The sequence below is a fragment of the Lissotriton vulgaris genome, chromosome 7 (genome assembly GCF_964263255.1).
Source record: "Lissotriton vulgaris chromosome 7, aLisVul1.2, whole genome shotgun sequence".
NCBI lineage: Eukaryota > Metazoa > Chordata > Amphibia > Caudata > Salamandridae > Lissotriton > Lissotriton vulgaris.
Genome location: NC_141695.1, coordinates 1,736,581,038 through 1,736,602,217, shown reverse-complemented (window position 1 = coordinate 1,736,602,217; position 21,180 = coordinate 1,736,581,038). Strand labels below are relative to the sequence as shown.

The 21,180-nt window shown below is 45.4% G+C and overlaps 1 protein-coding gene across 1 annotated transcript; it reads left to right on the top strand.

Annotated features, from left to right (window-relative positions):
• The first annotated feature begins 536 nt into the window (after nt 1-536).
• On the top strand, nt 537-1,445 carry LOC147706519 (taste receptor type 2 member 40-like). Its single transcript, XM_086929626.1, has one exon. The coding sequence runs from the start codon at nt 537-539 to the stop codon at nt 1,443-1,445; it is 909 nt and encodes a 302-aa protein (XP_086785752.1).
• The last annotated feature ends 19,735 nt before the right edge of the window (nt 1,446-21,180 follow it).

The following is a 21,180-nucleotide window of genomic DNA, read 5'->3' as shown; positions in this document are numbered from 1 at the left end:
AGGAGACACCCCCACATCCTCTATAGAAACTGGACTGCCCCTCAAGGGAAATGTCTCTACAGGCAACAGCGCCTCACCTCATTTCAAGAGACAATAATATCCAGCAGGAAATCTGATCTCTGTACTGTTCTTCAGGAAACCTTCTGGAGAGAAAGATGCCATTGACTGGTACTATCTGAGTCTCACCGTGCAACAACATCTTCTATAAGTGAAAACACTGCACATCTGTTTAAGAAATTATATTGTGGTTGAAGAGTCTGTCCTGAGGTAAGGCAGCCCTCCACTTTTGGTTAAGAGACCACAATTACCTTTGGGAAGCCTTGTGGAGAAGAGGAAGTTCTGCATTTCTGCTAGGTCCCAACATTATCCATCCGGAAACCCTGTGGAGAGAAGGCAGCCCAGAATTTCTGTTAGGTGTTCAGCATTACCAATCTCCTCACGCACAATTGCTGAAGCAGATGAATTCCTGCACTTCTATTAGGGAGCTAGCATTATCTGACTGAGAGAAAAAAGTGAATATCACCCAGGTATATAGAATGCCTCCATTTCATACCTTTACCTTTGTTGTTGGTGGCACTGTGCTAATGGGAATCACCAGTAATGCCTTTATGGCAGCTGTGATTGCTGGTCACTGGATTGGTAGTGGGCGCTTTCCCCCACCATGCGATCTCCTGCTGTTAGCCCTCAGCATGATAAATATTTCCTGTCAGTGTTTTCCAGCCGCAGAGTACTACATCTGTTACCCAAGGAGAGAGGTATGCAACAGTGACAGTGTTTTGAAAACCTTCTATGTCCTCGTCCCATTGTTATTTACCTCAAGTTTCTGGTTCAACACTTGGCTCTGCCTCTTCTACTGCATCAAGATTGTCAACTTTTCGCACCCCCTGTTCGTGCGCCTTAAGCTTGGTATAGACAGCTTTGTTTCCTGGTCTCTCCTTTCGTCTGTACTGACTCCTTTAGCCATCACTGTCCCAGGAATCTTCTACCTTGGAAAGTCAGCACCAGAAAACTCCACCGCTACCAATAACACTCTAGTACAAATGGTGGAGAACTACAACTTTTGGCATGCACTGCTGATGTCTATAGTGGGCGTCCTTGTGCCACTGGTTGTGATAGGTATCTCAGTTGTGCTGATCCTCAATTCTCTCTATAAGCACACTAGACAGATGCAGCAGAACCATACAGGCTTCACTGAGGGGCCCAGCATGGATGCCCACATCAGGGCCGCAAAAACTATTTTCTCGCTGATGGTTCTATATATCCTCTTTGATGTGGCATTGCTTTTACTAATTACAGACAGTACTGGTTTTGCTGAGTCCTTCACATTCTATATTTATGTGTGTGGAGTAACGTCATACCCTTTAATTAACTCTGTGATCCTCATTTTCGGGAATCCCAACTTGAAGGCAGCGGCCATGAAAATCCTCTGCCTTCATCTCCTCTGACCGTTGATTAAACAGATGGCAAGGCGTGTGTGATGCATGTCTGTTGGTTCTTGATGGGGGCTTTTGTATATGAAAGAAGATTGCTGCCTATCCAAAATGACTCTTTGACAGTAGCATCCCATAACCGTGGTATTATGGGAGCTCACACTGACCTCAAGGGGAATCTTGACACTTATGGAGGAAAAAAGGTGTACATTTTTACCCAGTTCAGTGGTACTTAACTAAACTCTTTATCACCTCAAACGGATATCTCTCTGAGCCTACTTGCAGAGATTCAAACTGGCGATGACCGGGTCAAACACCGATTCCTTCCGAGGAAGTCACCCCCATCCCCATAAGTCATTTCTAAGGACTCTGATGCTCCTAAATCTTATGCATGCCTGGAGTGATCATATTAGTTCATACTGGATGTCCATGTGAGCACCTCTTCTTCTCAGCTCTGTAAATTTACATCCTTTGAAAATCAGTGCCACTCATGTGACAAGCATGCTGGGTGCACCAGCTTTGTTCTGTTTGGCCAGCATGCCTAAGGCCAATCTCTCCCTTCCTCTCAGCACATTCTCGGTGCCACTGCATCCCTTCCTCTTCTTCAAAACTGATAGCAGGTTATAACAAGAGTGCATTTATCATTACAGGGCTAGTTTCAATACATGGGTCGTCGGAGCAGTATGATGCTGACATTACTTGGGCTGGCGGGAAGGCCAGAAGGCCATTGTCCAAAAACCTTATTTTCCAATCCTTTGGCTTGTTGCTTTATCAGTTTTTTAAGGCAGCCCTTTCCGGTTCAAGTTTTGAAACATATACTGGTCATCAAAGACTCTTCCTTGCAAAGAAACCACACAACTTGTTGAACTGTGCAAACTGTTATGACCACATCTTTGCCTGTTTTCTTTACAGGCTCGTCTCACTTTGCACTGATAACTACCTAGTTTTCCAAAAATGAATTTAGGTAGCAGTATGCCTGAAATCTATTAGTCAGTTGCTGCATCTGATACTTCCAATGATTTGATTTTCATAGCAGTTGTGCAACCTCAAGAACACTGCTTTTCACTACATCAGTGGTGCTCCACACTTAACGACATTTTGCATTCCAGGGACAGTTAACCAAACAATTATTTGCATTAATAAAGTACCTAATCTGATATGTCCTACTTTTATTTAAAGTCTCGAAAATGTTGCCTCCAAAATACTTACAAGGTTTCAGAGATGTGCTGCGGAGCCTGGTGGCAGCCCTCTTTACTCCCCAGAACATGATCACTAAAATCAGAGTTAAATACTGGAGGTTAGGAAGAAAGGGAAGGAGAGAGAAAAGAGATAATCCGTGCATTGAGGTTTCCTCAGATCAGTGTCTCGCCAGCTTCAGTGCATTTGCAACAGGCTTCTCACAAATCAATGTTCTCAGGCAAGTTAAGTGTACACAAAAACTGCACAGAACACACATATATTTTGCATCATTCACAGAAATCAGGCATTTTTGTAAACTCTGTCAATACAGGCTGGCATGCTTACCTAAACCAGAGTTATCCGGTAACAGTGAATTCCAGGTTGATAGCAGCCCTGTAGAAATGGGTTAGAGAGAAACAAGAACAAGCAAACCAACCAAGTCAAAACATAATCAACAGTCAGATCAAATTTTAGACAGGTCGGAAAGCGAAGTGAACCGAGCAAGGAACCTATTAAACAAAGGTGAGGCGTGGAAGGGACAAAAAAAACAGTTTTTTTCTAACTTGTGCTTCTGTTCTGTCCCTTTCTGCCCCTACTCTCGCCCTGCACCAAGAAACCCTTCAGGGTAGTTGTGCACATTACAAGTTCCATAATATTGAAGAGGAACAAGTTCAGTAATAAAAATAATGGAACAATGTAGGAGAACCTAGTATAGCAAAGGAGACAATGCCATGCAAAATGTTTCCAAGCACCTGAACAAGGTACTTATCTCATTAAATAGCACCACCTGATACCATGCCCCAGAAATACCCCTCTTGTGCTTCCCTGGCTTGTAGTCTCAGCACTCCAGCTCCCTTGTGGCAGATCACCATAGTCCCAGGGGGGTGCGTCTAATCGTTCTCTTTGATCTGGTGTCTAATGTGTGCACACCTCTCCTTGCACCAAGCTCATGTATGGCCACCTCTTGGAAAAGAAGGAAGCAAATTGTGGTCTGATTTGATTATATTCAATGTGTCATGATACGTCTACTGTCATTTGGACTTAGAACACTCCTATGTGTGTGTGCTCATTTATAGGCCATGAGAGGTTTCTGAGTCATATATTTCTTGAAGTATTTGTCTAGTTTTAAAACATACCAATGTTGGACAATGCTTTGCTAAAAGTAGTCTTTGTCAAGGCTGTACATGTTTATAAATATTATTTTAGGAGACTCTATCCCAGTTAATTTAAGCTTATCCATCAGCAATTATGTGTTTGTAACTTCAGTAGCTTGTACTTTAGAATGTTGTAATATCTTTCTTTATAATCTCTATTTATTAACTTTTGAAAAATATATACCTCCTCTTTGACATGTTTTTCAGGGGAGCTACATTCACCCAGCTCTTAGCATATACACAGAGGGACAATTATTTTTCAATACTCTTGGATGTCCAGAATGAGCATGGAGAAAAGAATTAAAGCCAGTTGGCTACCTATACATCTAAGCATCTAAGATAATAATACCTTGTTCTCAACATAAAGTTTCACATTAAAAAACAGTCCTCTTGCTGTCATATACAAGCATGAGAGTAACATTAAAATTGCTTTTATTCAGATATTTTTGATTAGCTTTTAGTTCTTTGGTTGTTCCATTGCATAGCATGAATATTTCACCCATATATCATACACCACTTTTTCAGGACACTTTAGGACACCATTCCAGGCATGCATCGCAGGAAACAAACCTGGTTCCCATGGAGGTCCCATTCATTTTGTTCCAACAGTGCACTTTCATGCAAAAGTATATTATTCTCAAAAACAAAATCGGGCAATTCACTTATTATTAGACAATGCTTTCCAAATCTGGCAGTCTTCATATATAAAAATAACCTCAATTTTTCAAGGTCTTTAGCATACTCTATATTGTTATACAGATAGCTACGTCCAAAAAGTGGTTATTTTCATATGAAATGTGAACAATTTGTGTCATGAGATCCTTAGTATCTCTAACAAACAAAGGCAATGTCATCGCCATTGGTGCTAGGGAGTCATTTACACATTTGTCCACTGTTTCAATTTAAGTCTAGGGGTGCAGAATGCCTCATTCCACCTGTGGAGTTGGCGAATTTGGTGACTACGCATTACTCTTGAAATGCTGAGTTCTGGCCTAATTCTGCCAATCACTGTGGGGTGCAATTTGTTCCCTGTGGGCTGCAGAAATGTGGGCTGGCGAGCAAGAATTTGTCATCCCCAAGTGTGATTTTCTAACATGGACTTTCGCTGGCGTTCACGACTAGTCGCAGTCAGAGGGCTACTTCTTCAGTAGATTTTCTGCTGCGGGGGTAGATTTTGTACTCAAGCAGCGGCAAAATGAACTCAAATGGCTGTGTGCTCTTGTGCATTGCAGGGTGCTGTTTGCGTTGATTGTTTTACTGCTGCTCGTGCTACAGTCGCTAAATTGCAGCACAACGTGCATATTCTCCATCCATTGGCGTAGTTTATATGTAACTCTGCGGAATTCCACAACATCAAACTCTGTGAATTACGCCCACCACTATTTGAGACTATTTCTCTGAAATGATTGGTGTCCCTTGTGGAATCCAACCCATTTCATGTATTTTGGGGCGAAATTAAATTAAAGATGTTATTGGTGTACAAACTAGCTTATACATATATCAATATTCATCAAAAGTAAATTGCGATCGATAAATTCTTGCAATTATCCAACTCTTTCCTGCATTCCCTAAACTTGACATAATCCACTATCTCACAATCATTGGTATTACTCAGTTGCCAGCTTGTACATTTTACCACAAAAACATTCTATCTTTTGTCAGTGTGCCTAATGCCAACTGGCATATCATTCCATAGAACTTTCAGTGCTTCAAATTACCTAGAACTTCTGTGAGACTACACAGATTTATGCGAGAAGAATAATTCTGAATTTAGTGTTACTTTCTTAGTGCAAAAACGTCCCTTGTATCCAAATTAGATGTGAGGATGCATTTTGTGTTAAAAAATAACACTAAGGGGCCGATTAGGATCGCGGTGAATTCGCATCCTCCGGGCCGGCGGAAGCCACCGCCGGCCCGGAGGATGCGATTCACCTCTGCAGAGGCTCCAAAGATCCACTGCCAGATTAGGATGGCTGGTGGGTCAGGAAGACCGTCCGCTGCTTTTCCGCCGCGGTCGCATTCCGACCACGGCGGAAAAGCTCTGATATGGTGGCGGTGTCTATCAGACACCGCCAGCCATATTAGGATGGGGCAGAAGACATGCTTTTCTGCGGCGGCTTTTCCGCCATGGAAAAGCATGTGGTCTTTCATTTTTGGGGGCTCGTTGCGTGCCCCCAGGGTGTTGGGGGGTGGGGTGTGCACATGGGGGGTACTTATGGTACCCCCCTGCATATGCATGCACAAAGCGGCAGGCACCGCGCGGTGCCTACCGCTTTGTGCATGCATATGCAAAGCATGCACTTTTAACCTTGCGGCGGGCGCTGCTTCAAGCAGCACCCCCGCAATGTTAAACATAGGGTATGTGACCGCCAGGGTGGCGGTCACATCCTAATCTGCATGGAGGGAACGCCGCAGCCCCTACGGATGTTCCCTCCACTTCGGGGGTGGCGGACGGACGCAGGTCCGTCCGTCATCCTAATTGGCCCCTAAATACAGCAGTACACCGATAGCAGTGCAAGCAGCGGCACACGCTCCCTTAATATGTACTTGGGGTAGGATTTTCCCCTAATTTACTCTTGGCAATTAGCTCTATTTTTTTAGCACAAAATGCACCATTGCTTTTAAAATGGACATGGGAATGAAATTTGCACTAAAAAAAAGCTTGCTGTAGGATATTCCCTCTAAATTAATATTAATGACTCGAGCGGTAATAACCGATTCAATATTGGGTATTCCGCATCAAAGAGTAACACGGAATTACCAAAATTACTCCGATTACTGGGGCGTAATTACAATTCTCCTGGGCCTAGTTTTTATATTCTTTTATTGTTTAATTCTAACTGTCATATACTTCTTCACACTCATGTAAGATTTGTGACATAACTTTTTCATGTTATTTACAGCCTTGATAAAGACGAACAACAATGAAATTCCTTGTTGACTGTAGCTGTGGTTTTCAGTGATATGCCATATTGGAGTTCTTAATTTAATTTTGTAACAAATTTGGAACTACAATAGGAAGGTGATTGGATACTTTTTGATAATTTGGATCATACATTTCCCTGAATTGTCTTCAGTTATTGAGGTTGACTATAATCTTCATCTTGCCCTATGACAAGGCAAGGCAGGAGTTGACTGTACACCTTCCTGTCCCTTGGGCAATCAAGGAAGGCAGAATTCTCTCCTACCTGGAGCTTATGCAAGGGTAGAGGGGCTTCTAATTCACTAACCATAGCCTTGGTCAAGGGAAAAGGGGATGTGATGATCAACACCCAAGGGGCGGCCGAACAGGGACGGAGTAATTAGAATGTTTTTGTCGATAGTTTCATAATATCCTGCTAGCATGTCAAATAAGAGGGGTTATTGTTCACTTATAAATGATGCAGTATGTGCTCTCCTGCATTCATGCTTACTTGCATATATTTGGAGGAAAAGCCTTCTGAGTTCTCAGTACAACAAATGTAAGGATTTTCATAACACCAAGAAAACACACAAATAAAGTAAAGGCCCCCCATAACTTCCATAAACATTTAACCCCTTCGCCGCAGGGCTAATTACCCTGCGGCGCTCAGCTCGTCATGAGCACACGGCCACCCGGGTTTCAGACGCCAGTAGCGCGAGGGCGATTCAGCCGCAGGACCCCGTAACACACGCACCCGTGGTTACGTTGGTAAATGGATTTTCTCCTTTTGGAAGCCCACGAATTCGAGTGATATGTATTGAACCTTGGATTGAAGAGTGATAATCTATAACTTGAATTTCGACATAACTTGTGGCGACTGATTTTGTGTACTTACAATACAAGGTTACCCTTCCGGGTTGGAATTATCACCGGAACTGGGCCTAGGAATTTACATCTCAGCAATTAAGCCCTGAAGAGTTGTGGTGTCTGTTCATGTACAGTCCAACAATGAAACACGTGTCGGCTGGCTGTTTATAAATCATCCTATCTGCTGATCTAAATAAAAGGAGTGATACAAGAACCTCCAAATTACGACGACGCTGGACAAGGCTTTCTTTTTGTGCTAACTTGAATTTATTTAAAACATTGTGTTGTGATTTATTTTGAGTGTGCAGGATTTTATATTCATGTTGTAAGAGTGTAATTTTTTTGCACTGCTATTGAGGGGTTTGTAAGGGTCTCCTCTCCCTGCCTGCACCATTACTATCGAGCTATACACACTCACGTTTACTCTGCGAGAGTGCCTATTAAACCCGTATACTTGAAACCCTCCCTTCTGCTCTCACCTTTACAATGTTGTGATTCATTTATTAATAATTTTCATTGCCACAGTTTTGTTCATTTTTAGGTCGAAGCCTGCGTTACAGCGCATGCGCTGCTGCTGGCAAAGAGATATTGTGATGAGGGGATTTCAGTATGGCGTGAAGCCACGCTTTTTTTTTCATTGGTAGGCCTCTCAAAACGGAGGCCTGCCATTGGAAAAAGCTCCTGTTTAGCAGATTTGTCTGCTCTGGATACTGCCTCTCGAGGACTCCATGACCTGCCTTACGGTAGCACGACAATATTTTTAGAAAAATTGCCTTGGCAAACATGAGGCAGGTCAGGGAGTCCTGGAGGGGCGGGATTCAGTATCCTGTTTCCGTCCCATTTTTTTTTTGTGCTGACGCAGTTATTACTCACACAGCTCTGATGATACACCTCAGGCACGGGGCTGACGCAGTAATTATTCACACAGCTCTGATGATGCACCTCAGGCACGGGCTCACAGCTGTTATTATTCACACAGCTCTGATGATGCACCTCAGGCACGGGCTCAAAGCTGTTATTATTCACACAGGTCTGATGATGCACCTCAGGCACGAGCTGCCTGCAGTTATTATTCACACAGCTCTGATGATGCACCTCAGGCACGGGCTCACAGCTGTTTATTCACACAGCTGTGATGATGCACCTCAGGCACGGGCTGCCTGCAGTTATTATTCACACAGCTCTGATGATGCACCTCAGGCATGGGGCTCACAGCTATTATTATTCACACAGCTCTGATGATGCACCTCAGGCACGGGCTGACAATTATTATTCACACAGCTCTGATGATGCACCTCAGGCACGGGCTGACAATTATTATTCACACAGCTCTGATGATGCACCTCAGGCACGGAGGCTGATGCAGTTATTATTCACACAGCTCTGATGATGCACCTCAGGCACGGGCTGCCTGCAGTTATTATTCACACAGCTCTGGTGATGCACCTCAGGCACAGGGCTGATGCAGTTATTATTCACACAGCTCTGGTGATGCACCTCAGGCATGGGCTTACAGCTGTTATTATTCACACAGCTCTGATGATGCACCTCAGGCACGGGCTCAAAGCTGTTATTATTCACACAGGTCTGATGATGCACCTCAGGCACGAGCTGCCTGCAGTTATTATTCACACAGCTCTGATGATGCACCTCAGGCACGGGCTCTCAGCTGTTATTATTCACACAGCTCTGTTGATGCACCTCAGGCACGGGCTGACGCAGTTATTATTCACACAGCTCTGGTGATGCACCTCAGGCACGGGGCTGACGCAGTAATTATTCACACAGCTCTGATGATGCACCTCAGGCACGGGCTCACAGCTGTTATTATTCACACAGCTCTGATGATGCACCTCAGGCACGGGCTCAAAGCTGTTATTATTCACACAGGTCTGATGATGCACCTCAGGCACGAGCTGCCTGCAGTTATTATTCACACAGCTCTGATGATGCACCTCAGGCACGGGCTCTCAGCTGTTATTATTCACACAGCTCTGTTGATGCACCTCAGGCACGGGCTGACGCAGTTATTATTCACACAGCTCTGGTGATGCACCTCAGGCACGGGCTCACAGCTGTTTATTCACACAGCTGTGATGATGCACCTCAGGCACGGGCTGCCTGCAGTTATTATTCACACAGCTCTGATGATGCACCTCAGGCATGGGGCTCACAGCTATTATTATTCACACAGCTCTGATGATGCACCTCAGGCACGGGCTGACAATTATTATTCACACAGCTCTGATGATGCACCTCAGGCACGGGCTGACAATTATTATTCACACAGCTCTGATGATGCACCTCAGGCACGGAGGCTGATGCAGTTATTATTCACACAGCTCTGATGATGCACCTCAGGCACGGGCTGCCTGCAGTTATTATTCACACAGCTCTGGTGATGCACCTCAGGCACAGGGCTGATGCAGTTATTATTCACACAGCTCTGGTGATGCACCTCAGGCATGGGCTTACAGCTGTTATTATTCACACAGCTCTGATGATGCACCTCAGGCACGGGCTGACACAGTTATTATTCACACAGCTCTGATGATGAACTTCATGCAGGGGCTCACAGCTGTTATTATTCACACAGCTCTGATGATGTGGGGTGGGCAGAGTGTTGGGGACAGAGTGTTGAGGGCAGAGTGTTGAGAGCTGAGTGTTGAGGGCAGAATGTTGAGGGCAGAGTGTTGAGGGCAGAGTGTTGAGGGCAGAGTGTTGAGGGCAGAGTGTTGAGGGCAGAAGGCAGAGTGTTGAGGGCAGAGGGCAAAGTGTTGAGAGCAGAGGGCAGAGGGTTGAGGGCAGAGGGCACAGTGTTGAGGGCAGAGTTTTGAGGGCAGAGGGCAGAGTGTTGAGGGCAGAGGGCAGAGGGCAGAGTGTTGAGGGCAGGGGGCAGAGTGTTGAGGGCAAAGTGTTGAGGGCAGAGTGTTGAGGGTAGAGGGCAGAGTGTTGAGGGCAAAGGGCAGAAAGCAGAGTGTTGAGGGCAGAGTGTTGAGGGCAGAGGGCAGAGTGTTGAGGGCAGAGGGCAGAGTGTTGAGGGCAGAAGGCAGAGTGTTGAGGGCAGAGTGTTGAAGGCAGAGGGCAGAGTGTTGAGGGCAGAGTGTTGAGGGCAGAAGGCAGAGTGTTAAGGGCAGAGGGCAGAGTGTTGAGAGCAGAGGGCAGAGGGTTGAGGGCAGAGGGCAGAGGGCAGAATTTTGAGGGCAGAGTGCAGAGGACAGAGGGCAGAGTGTTGAGGGCAGAGGGCATAGTGTTGAGGGTAGAGGGCAGAGTGTTGAGGGCAGTAAGTGTGTCGGTTTGTGAACATATATATTTTGAATATTTTACAGTATCCGGTTTCCACCAAATTTGTCAGGGCCAAAGTGCAGGATTAAACAAATCTGTACATTTCCATTTAGGTGATCGTTTGCTAATGCCTGGTACTCATTTTAGGCTTCACCTGTATAGCACTTGCACTGTGCTTGAGAAAACAATTGTGTTTAATACAAACCTACAAGGGACTTATATCCTGCCTCACTCTCACTATAGAATACTCCCTCTTTCACTTTTTACTACTCGTTCTCTACTACTCTTTACTAATAACTCTCTCCTACTCACTATCAACTACTCACTCTACTACTTACTCTGTGTGTGGGTGCTAATGCAATAGGTCTCGCATATGCAAACGATTACGCTATTGGCAATGTAAATGACAATGCCATTTATTTATGATTTAAAAAAAAAAAATTAGGAGCAATGCCAATAGCTCTACCTTTAATATTGCCTAGACCATTGCATTGTAAACGCTTGTTGTTTTCTCAGATTTGTTTCTTGCACAGCTATAGAGTACAAATAGAGTTAACAGTGATTGAGTAATGTGGAAAATAAAGTAGTGAAAATTTATAAACTCTCTATCTTGTCACCCTATTTTTTTAGGTCAAGCCTAGCAGCAGCGCGCATGCACCGCTCACTCTGCGAAGCATGCATGTATTAGGGTATGCACTGGAAGCCTCACCCACTCTCTGCCCATATTTGTCATTGGCTTATGTCATTTTCCTTCATAAATACTGGCTTCTGATTCCTAAATAGGCTTGTTAGTCCCTCCTTGGTATCGCCTTATCTTCATTTGTAACCTCCCATGAGGGCTGGCCCTTTAACTTGTGTCATAACTCGGGAGCTTCCATTAGCAGTTTACAGAACAATTTACCTAATTATTGTGCACAGAACTATGGAACACCAACAATGGCGGCCGACAATGCCTTTTATATATGTGTTGCTTTAAAAAACACATAAATAATGGGCATTGTCATTTACAATGCCAATACCTTAAACGCTCGCAAATGCGAGACCTATTGCATTGAAAATGCTTGTTATAGTTACAGTTAGACATATTTTATGTATTAGGTTAGGGCAGTGATTTTATTAAAACCATCAAACATATTATTATTGTGCATTCTTGAGTGTGTCCCTTGATGGAAGAAGAAATTCAGAATCTAATAACAACAAATAATCCCGGGAAATTTTACTTGACTGAACATTACCCAAAACGCACCAAACTGATGCAATGCTCAGGTGTCCTTAACTAGAGCCTACTGGGTTTCTTATTTCTAGCTGGTACCGTGGAGAAGTGTGGCTCACTGGTTAGAGGAGGCAGACCTGGAAGCAGAGGTCAGCCCGGGACCAGGGTTCAATTCCCGGCTTGGAGGGGGCTTGAGTCCTAAAATGTCCTTGGACTCGACAATTCTCTCTCCGGTGCCTACTCGATTCATGGGTTCACACTCTGCAACTCTGGGCAATAGCTTGCTTAATCTCCACAACGGCCCCCCGCGGTGGGATGCCTGGCTTTCACCTTGTGGATACCCTGTTGGGGTTATCTCACAGGGGAATACCAGGACGGGTTCCCTAAGCAAGCGCTTAGAAACCGCTTGGTGATTTGCGCAATATAAATTCCTGTACATTTACGTTGGCATTGAGCCTATATACCAGATGGTTTAGAAAATCCTGAATTCCAGGCTATATTTAGTATGGAATTACAAAAACATATACTTAGGAATAGGATAATACCATGGGGTGCTGTGGGTACACATAGAGGAATGACCTGCTGTTTGCTCTAGGTGTGCCTCCAAAGTCATATTGTCTGCTGACCTCGCCAAGTTCCTTCCACAAAAAAGAACATTTAACCCTGGAAACAGTTGGTCTTCATAGCACCTGGCACTCAATGCCTTCTTCAATTGTACAAATTGCTTTTTTATCCCTCAGAAGATGAATGCATATGAGGCAGTCCCTACTAAGGGCTCTCTCTCTCGTCATGCTGTTGCACATGGATTGAAGACAAAAAGAAAGTTATTAAAGCCAGACTATACCCAACATCTGCAGAGGCCCATATTGGCTACAGGGTACCATCAGGTGGAGGGTGAACTTGGGAAGTAAATTTCTCCATGCACATCTGCACCCTCAATGCTGGAATTGTAGCCACCACCAACATGTCACTGCTTGAGTGGCACTAATTGACCCTGCACCATCTGAGCCAAAGCCTGAAGCTGCGACCTACTGTACAATTATGACTGTTCTGCTTTTCACTTTGCCATCTGGAAAGCGCAATAAGAATTTTGAAGCCACATAACACAACTTCTGCGTAGATATATATTGTTGTTTGATAACTGCTTCTCTAACATCCAGGTTTCTATTTAGTTTCAATGATTGTATATATCTCGTTGACTATTCCTGGCTAGTACTTAAATTGTGCCGGTGGGTGCCACTTGCACTAATTCTGTGCAGAAGGGGCTTTTCCGTTCCTACTCAAGAGCCATCAGTCATCAGACCCATAGGAAAAAATCCCGCCCCATTGCCTGGTGCCATGCAATATTCAACATACATTGAATATTCCCTATGCAGCACAGTTCAAACAGTATGCTGCATGTTGACTTGATCACTGTGTTGATGGGGACTCCTTTTGTCCAGTCTTAGAATATGCATGTGTGCCTGCTGGGGCTGCCTGTGTTACAGATTGCTCTGCCCTGTTTCTCACTGACTGGTCCCTCATAGCTACCAAATTTAAGATTGCTTATGTGTGATATTTCAATGGTTTCAGTTGAAGTATGAGTGATATTCCACTCATAAATATGTGACTCTTTGTAACATGTGCATGAAAGCAATGACCAGTATCTGAGTGTCTCTATGTGAGGTTTCTGTTATTTACATATCTATGTATTTGTTTATGAGTTTTTATTAAGACCTCTATCACTCAAGAGCTCTTGGCGCTGGTGGCTGTACCTGAACAGAATGGGGGTACATGCTAATTTGAGATTAGCCTAGAGGAGCTGCCTAAATTGGGATTGAGATCGGAAATAGACCACTTTCTGTACCTGGGTGTACAGGTAGCACACGTGGATGCAAAGATACTTCAACTGAGCAATTGGGTAATTGAGACCCTGCGGCATACAGTAGAATTCTGGATCACATTGCCTCTGTCCTTGGTGGGTAGAATAGCAGTGGCAAAATTGGTGGTGTTGCCAAGATGTCTGTATGCCTAACAAAACACGCTGTGTGCTATCTCTATAAAGGTATTTCGACAATTGAATCAAATACTGGTATCGCTCTTTTGGTTGGGGAAACGTTGCAGAGTGGTGTTGCAGGTCCTTTTTAAGCCGTACAAGGAAGGGGGGCTGGGGGTACCTGGACTAGACCTATATTTTTACGTGGCGCACCTTCAGCACGCAGCGCAGTGGTTGGATCAGGGTGACAATTGGGAAAATCACTTACTTAGCGGCCAGGTGAAGCAAGAAATTTTACCCATCATGTGGATAGAGGGAGAAGGTGTGAGTGCGGAACTACCATAAGAAGTCAAACAAACGGCAATTATATGGCAAACGTTTGTGGAATGGGTGCTTGGGCATGCTCCATTCTTCCTGGAGATACCCATCTTGCAGTTAGCCCTAGTGCGAAGAATGGTAGAACACGTCATTCCAGGCTTGGAGGGAGGGCGGATGCCTGATCCTGGTGGACTTATATATAAATGACACCTTCATTACTCTCGAACAGGCGTGTGAAGGATTTAATCTGGGCCGGGGGCAGTATCTCCAATATGCGGGCCTGGTGGAACTGGTCATGGTTACATGGCCCATTTATCCAAGCATACCTCAGACGACTGAGACTCTTGATGTACTGTTGACGTGTGGCAGCGGGCGTAGGATAGTATCACTGCTATATAATGCCATGAGAGTCGACTCCGGGTCCCTAGCTGTTAAGACATGGGACACATGGAATGAGAACCTGCAGGTTCCACTATCGGAAAAAAGCTGAGTGAAGGTATGTGCATTGACACGTAAGATATCCTGAAATGCCCGCCTGAAGCTGCTGCATTATAATTTCTTGCAGCAGGTACACATGACCCCTGTGAGGCTTCATCGTATAGATGCCAGCCGCCTGCATGAATCTCCCATATGTCGTAAGGCCCAGTCGCGATTTCTGCACCTGGCGTGGGAGTGTCCAGATGTACAGCAGTACTGTATCAATATAGTAAGGAGGGTCCGCACAGGGGTGGGGACATCAGTGGAGGCCAAGCCGGAGCATTGCCTTCTGGGGCTGGTTCCAAAACCCAGGAAACAGAAAATGGCTAATGTGCTATAATTAACTCTAGTGCTGGCCAAATGAAGGGTGGCTATATGCTGGATGAATGTGTGGGCCCCGACATTTGAAAGTTGGTTAAGGGATGTTGAAGAGTGGTCTCTTGCAGAAAATTGCATATGAAAGCTTGGCGGAAAGACAAAAAACTCAAAAAAGTCATTCTAACTGGGCAGTGTGAAAGTCCCGCCGGTCCATAGATTCCAAGTCTTTGGCTAGCTTTCAGCGCTGGGATGCCTTCTGGTAACTAGGCACTCTACAAGTGTTACCTCATTCATTCATTCACTGTTCACAGAACGCAGGCTGGTACCCCTTTTGTGAACCTGCCTTCCAAGAGAGGGATTAGGGACATAAAGAAGATATTTTGGGGAGAATGGCCTGCTCCAGGAGGGTCAACTCAGCATCCTACTATGATTGACTGGGTGTTTATTAAGGGACTAACTGCTTATCCTGCGTAGACTGCTGCTTCAAGAAAAGATCTTCCACCTCGCCTGGGACTGTTCGACTCGTGGGTTTGTCTCAGGGAGGGTCTTTGCTCCACACATATTCAGTAGAGTGAAGATCAAACAGTTTGACAGCATTCCAACCCATGGGCTGAGTATAGTAGATAGGTCAAGTAGCACTAGCCATGGATGCTGTCTGGTGGTCTGCTCCCCACCTGCTAGGCCATTTCCGTTCTTTACCCAGTGCATTTCGATAGCAGTTTGGAAGGACCATTCCATGGGGTGCCCCACCACTCATACGGGGGTGATGACGGAGCTCCAGTGTACTTTCAGGCTGCACCTTGGTTTGCTTTTCCCATGCATCAATGCAGGGCAGACTGGTTCGCTGGGGCACTGGTGACTGTCCAGTCTATCCACGCCCAGCAGGATCTCTATGAAGGTTGATCTGAGACGGGCATGCTGTTCTTCCTCCTTCAGTAGATGTATCTACCTGGTTGACACTTTCAGTAGAATTTGCTTGCAAATTAAACTGTGAACAACACATTCAATCAGTTATGATTACTTTCATCACTCCAACTGTTACGTGGATAACTGTGAGAATTCTGCATTTAATGCATGCTGATGAGTATGGGCCTTATGCTGCAAACACCTGCATTTATCGGACCAAGTGTAATCTGAATTCACCATGCTGTGTTGCTGTCTTTATATTTCCTTAGGCACATTGCACATCCCAATGACAGTGACAAAACTTTTGGATGCCTACCTCATTAACTTTTAATGGTACCTTCTGTGCCTACCAATATGACCACAGGTAATGAGGAACTAGGATTCAATTCTTGACTCTAGTGGTTCATACATTTGGTTTATGTGCTTGACTGAGGAACACATGCAGAGAAGCAGCAATATGTGGGATTATGCCCCAACACCTGTAAATCAGAACCACTCCACACTGAAAATACCACAGAAGTTTGAAGCCTAGGTTTACCTTGGATAGTCAGCTTCTGAGCTGGTATGTAGAGCTGCAACTTTAGGGATTACAGAACAGGCAGAAGAGGGTAGCCTTCATCACCCCAGTGCACTGCATTAGTAGCTTCCTCATTGCAATCACCTGTGACAGTGCCCCTTCAAAACCGGCACAGGCGAGAAAGGTCTCTTGCCCGAGTAAGTCTGCCTCCACAAGTCATGTGTCAAATGCGAATCCACCCTACCGCTCTGCACCACCTGGTGCTGCTTTTTTGTATTTGCCAGGTAGGCATTGGTGTAGCCACTTGGAGGCATGCCAGTTGGTGACTCTAGGACTTTGGTACTTCTGCTTCCAGTGGTACTTAGCACTCTAATCAATGGCTTCGATGTGCCTGGGTAATGTGGTGAATGTCCGCTATAGCCATCTTGTTGGTGGCTGGCAAACCAGATGACCAGAGGGCCAGCTGGTGCATCTACCTTCAGCGTTTGCTTCCTTTCACGCTCCATAAGCTCCAATTATGTGGGGGTTTAATAGTCAAAGAACAATGTCTTCCTCAATAGGCCCAAAGGGTGCTGGGGGCATAAACCGCCTCCGTTGACCAACCCTGGGTTTCAGGATTTCGATTAACATTCCAAGACATCCCATGTGACTGACTAGTCTGGCAGTCCGAATAGGGGACAAGTTGCAACATGGCACCTGTCATTGTCTGTTCTATACCACCCAGCTCAAAAATGCCCCATTGAGAGATGCGTAAGGCACATGTAAATGCCTGGTGCTGTCCTACCCCCCACCAATGAGTGTGTGTGGAATATAATGTCCAGGTGGAATTTTGGTGGACTAGAATGAAGAATGGGAATGTGGTAGAAATTCAGAGTGGGACCATTGGCCAGCGGCATTGGTTAATGGCAGCTTCATTCCTGGATGTGTCAGTAACACTCCTTTATTGGGCTTCTAATTTGGAATCAATTTACTTCCTGGGCAACTACTTGCCTGCGTGGATCCTTCTTTCTACTACAAAGGCATCTTCTCTATACAGGGCAGGGTACCATAAGTCTGGAGAAAAGTCTTGTCTCCTCCAGGGCATCAAGCTCTGATAAATCTGTAGAGGGAGCTTTGTGAAGCCCATTTGGATGTCTTGGGCATGAATACAAGATTCCACAGACTGTCCAGAGCCAACTTTTGTAACCAGGGCAGGGTGCCACAAGACCAGAGAGCAGCCTGGGGCTCCTTGGGGTATTGATCCCAGACAACACTGCAGTTGATACTCTGTGAAGCTGGTGCGGATGCCCTTCCCTGGTCCCTGCACCGGAGCTTAAGGCGCTGGTGCTGCTGGCCAATCAACCCAAAGAAGCCATAGTGAGAAGTCTGTGAAATCCACTGGATGTCCCAGGCCTTGTAGCTTTCTGCTCATGGTTCCCGTATGCAGACAGAGCCACGTTCCCTACCCGTGGCAGGATACCATCACAAATAGGAGGAGTCTTATGCGTGCTTTTCCAGGGCCTCAAGCTCAGACAAGAATGGCCTGGGAGTTTTGTGAATTTCACATAGATGACTAGGGCCTGATCACCCTATGCCCATTTTTCTACCCCAGAGATGATGCTGCCACAACAGAAAGGTGACTAGTGCTCTTCGTCGACATTGATCTCAGACAAGACCATAGTGAGTGCTCTGTGTATCCCATGCTGATGCCTGTGGCCTGTGCCTGGCCCCTCAGACCAGGGCTCTAGGCACTAGTCACAGCCACCTTCCATTCCCCTGAAAGACCTCGGGGAGTCTTTGCTGCTCCTGGGTGTGGATCTCCAACACCCAGGAGCAGAACTCCTTGTTCTCTGTGGAATTTGTTCTGACATGGAGTCCATTTTACAGTGAGAGCAGATAGCCTGGGGCCCTGATTAGCAGGATCCCAGGCCAACTAAGTCGAAAACCAGCTAAACACAAGGCAAAAAATCTGGGGTTACCATAGTCAGGTATCCACCTTCCTACACCCCCCTCCTTGAGTTTTAACATCTCCTGGGGCCAATTAAAAATGAGAGTGCAGCCTCCCTCCCTGAGCCTTTTTGGGCCACAGGGACCCCATTCCCCATGGCTAAATGTAATACAAAAAGGTAAGGAGTGTGCAGTGCTCCTCCCTGAGCATTATTTGGAACTGGGGCCTACATTTAAAAAAAAGAATTGCCACAGAGACCCCTCCTCCCTGTGCTTTCTCAGGTCCCAGGGAATCCATCTTATGGGCCTCCATTTTAAATAGGTGGGTGCTCTGGTGCCCACCTGGGGCACCAACCAAGCACAAAAAAACTCCCAAGCCACCTCCCTGCATGGTGCGGAACCCGCATTGCTCCCTCCCGGGTGAAGCAGCTATTTATGCTGTTCCCTCCAATTGAGAGTAATATGTTGTTCTATTTCCCTGACAGCATCAATGCTGGCAGGGAAACATATCTCAAGTCTGCTCCCAGCCGATGGTAGCATTTTTTAAGCTCCCACACGCTGGGAGTGGACTTTGTTTCTGCTCCCGTTTGGCAGGAGTTTTGAAAATGCTCCTGCGAGACATGAGCAAACACATGATTCCCTGCCCACGCCGGTGTGGGCATGGAAAATACTGTTTCCCCGGGACACAGCAAGTGGGCCGGTTCAAGGGGATGAGGTCCAATGAGGCATTAAAAAATCGGGGTGGGGTGTGCCGACCTCTTTCCTTTAAATTTAAATTACGGCCCTCTGGCTGTGGTCCCCAGGGGCTTTTTAAGCATTGGATGGGCTGTGCAATCCCCTTCCCCTTAAAACAATTATTTGGGCCCCAGAGGATGAGGTCCCTGTTACGGAAAATGGCTAGGGAGGGTGGCTGCATGGCCCTCTTCCCTTAACTCCTTCGCTGCGGGGTTTATTCCCCCGCTGTGAACGGGGGAGGGGGGCGCGCACAGCGCCTGCATGCTCATGACTAGCTCATCTCGTCATGAGGCACGGCGCTCCTGTGCTCATGATGAGCTGAGCTTGTCACAGGTGCACCGGCTCCCGTGGAACGCTCAGCACAGCAGGGGAATTATCCCCGCATGCGCACCTGAGCACCGTGCCTCATGACGAGCTCAGCTCGTCATGAGCATGGAAAAGGATAAAAATACTTTGGGCCCCGGGGGATGGTGTCGGCAAGGCCGAAAATGGCTTGGGATCTGGGTTCACGTGCCCCATTACCCTTAAAAAATAATTTTGATTCCTGGAATGGTGACCCCCGGAGCTGAAAACAGCTTGGGAATGAGGGCCACATGCATCCCTCCCCTAAATACACCCACCCCCTGAGGGATGGGCCCCGAAGCCCAAAATCATCTGGGGCGGCTGCTACAGACGCCTGCCTTCTTTTTTGTTCATATTAAAATGGTGGTGGCAAAAACCCACCATTAAAAAAAAAGAAAATTGGCCCAGGGACTTCCATTTGGGTTCTCCCTATGGGACATAGGGGGGCTGGGAATCCCTACCCTGTGCCCTATATCATAGTTTTGTTTTTACTTCAGGACAGGGGACGAAGTACTCAAGTCCTGTAAATGCTTCAAGCAACATTTTTCTCATGTTACATGCAGCCAATCACAGTTCTTGCTCGAATCTGACTCCTGCAAGAGTGAGGTAGCTTAAGTGAAAAAATCTCACTGGGCCATTTAGAACGTTCTATTTTTAAATAGAGAGACTCTCGCAGAAGTCCCTCGGACCCTTTCTTCCACATATACAAACATTTTTGTACCTTCATTTCTCAAATACTGCTGAATGGATTTACACCAAATCACAAAAAGCAGACCAAGATCTAGTTCCCTGTCAAATTTTGTGCAATTCTGCTCAACTGTTTTTAGCTGTAGCCCTGCATAAAGAAGTCTATGGAAAAGGCATGGGGAAGTTTACTTTTGGGGCCAGCCCTTAGCCCCTGTTTGACCGATCACCCCAAAGCTTTCTGAGAAAAAGCTGAAGTGCATTAACTATTTTTTGGGGCAGCATCTATCTATCTATCTATCTATCTATCTATCTATCTATCTATCTATCTATCTATCTATCTATCTATCTATCTATCTATCTATCTATCTATCTATCTATCTTTCTATATCTATCTATCTATCTATCTATCTATCTATCTATCTATCTATCTATCTATCTATCTATCTATCTATCTATCTATCTATCTATCTATCTATCTATCTATCTATCTATCTATCTATCTATCTATCTATATCTATCTATATCTATCTATCTATCTATCTATCTATCTATCTATCTATCTATCTATCTATCTATCTATCTATCTATCTTTCTACATTACCTACAGTCGCCAGTAGGTAGTTATAGTTAGGCCCATGTTTCCATAGGAAAAGCATTTATTGACTTGCATATAACTTTGGTGCTGTTTGACAAACTTCACAAGCTTTTCAAAGAGAAGGGTGCTGGTGTTTCTAGTTGTGCATGAAAAGTTTTGGGGTGATCTATCAAGAGGAGTCAGAGAAAAGGGGTGGGCAAGAAAAGTGTGTTTACCATATTAATTTCCCTAGAGATTTTAGAAAGGATTATAGCATGAGCTGCTGGACCGAATCACACTAAACATTATTTGGTGTAAATCCATTGAGTAGTTTTTGAAATATTAAAGGAAACCTGAATTTGTAATGGAGGGTAG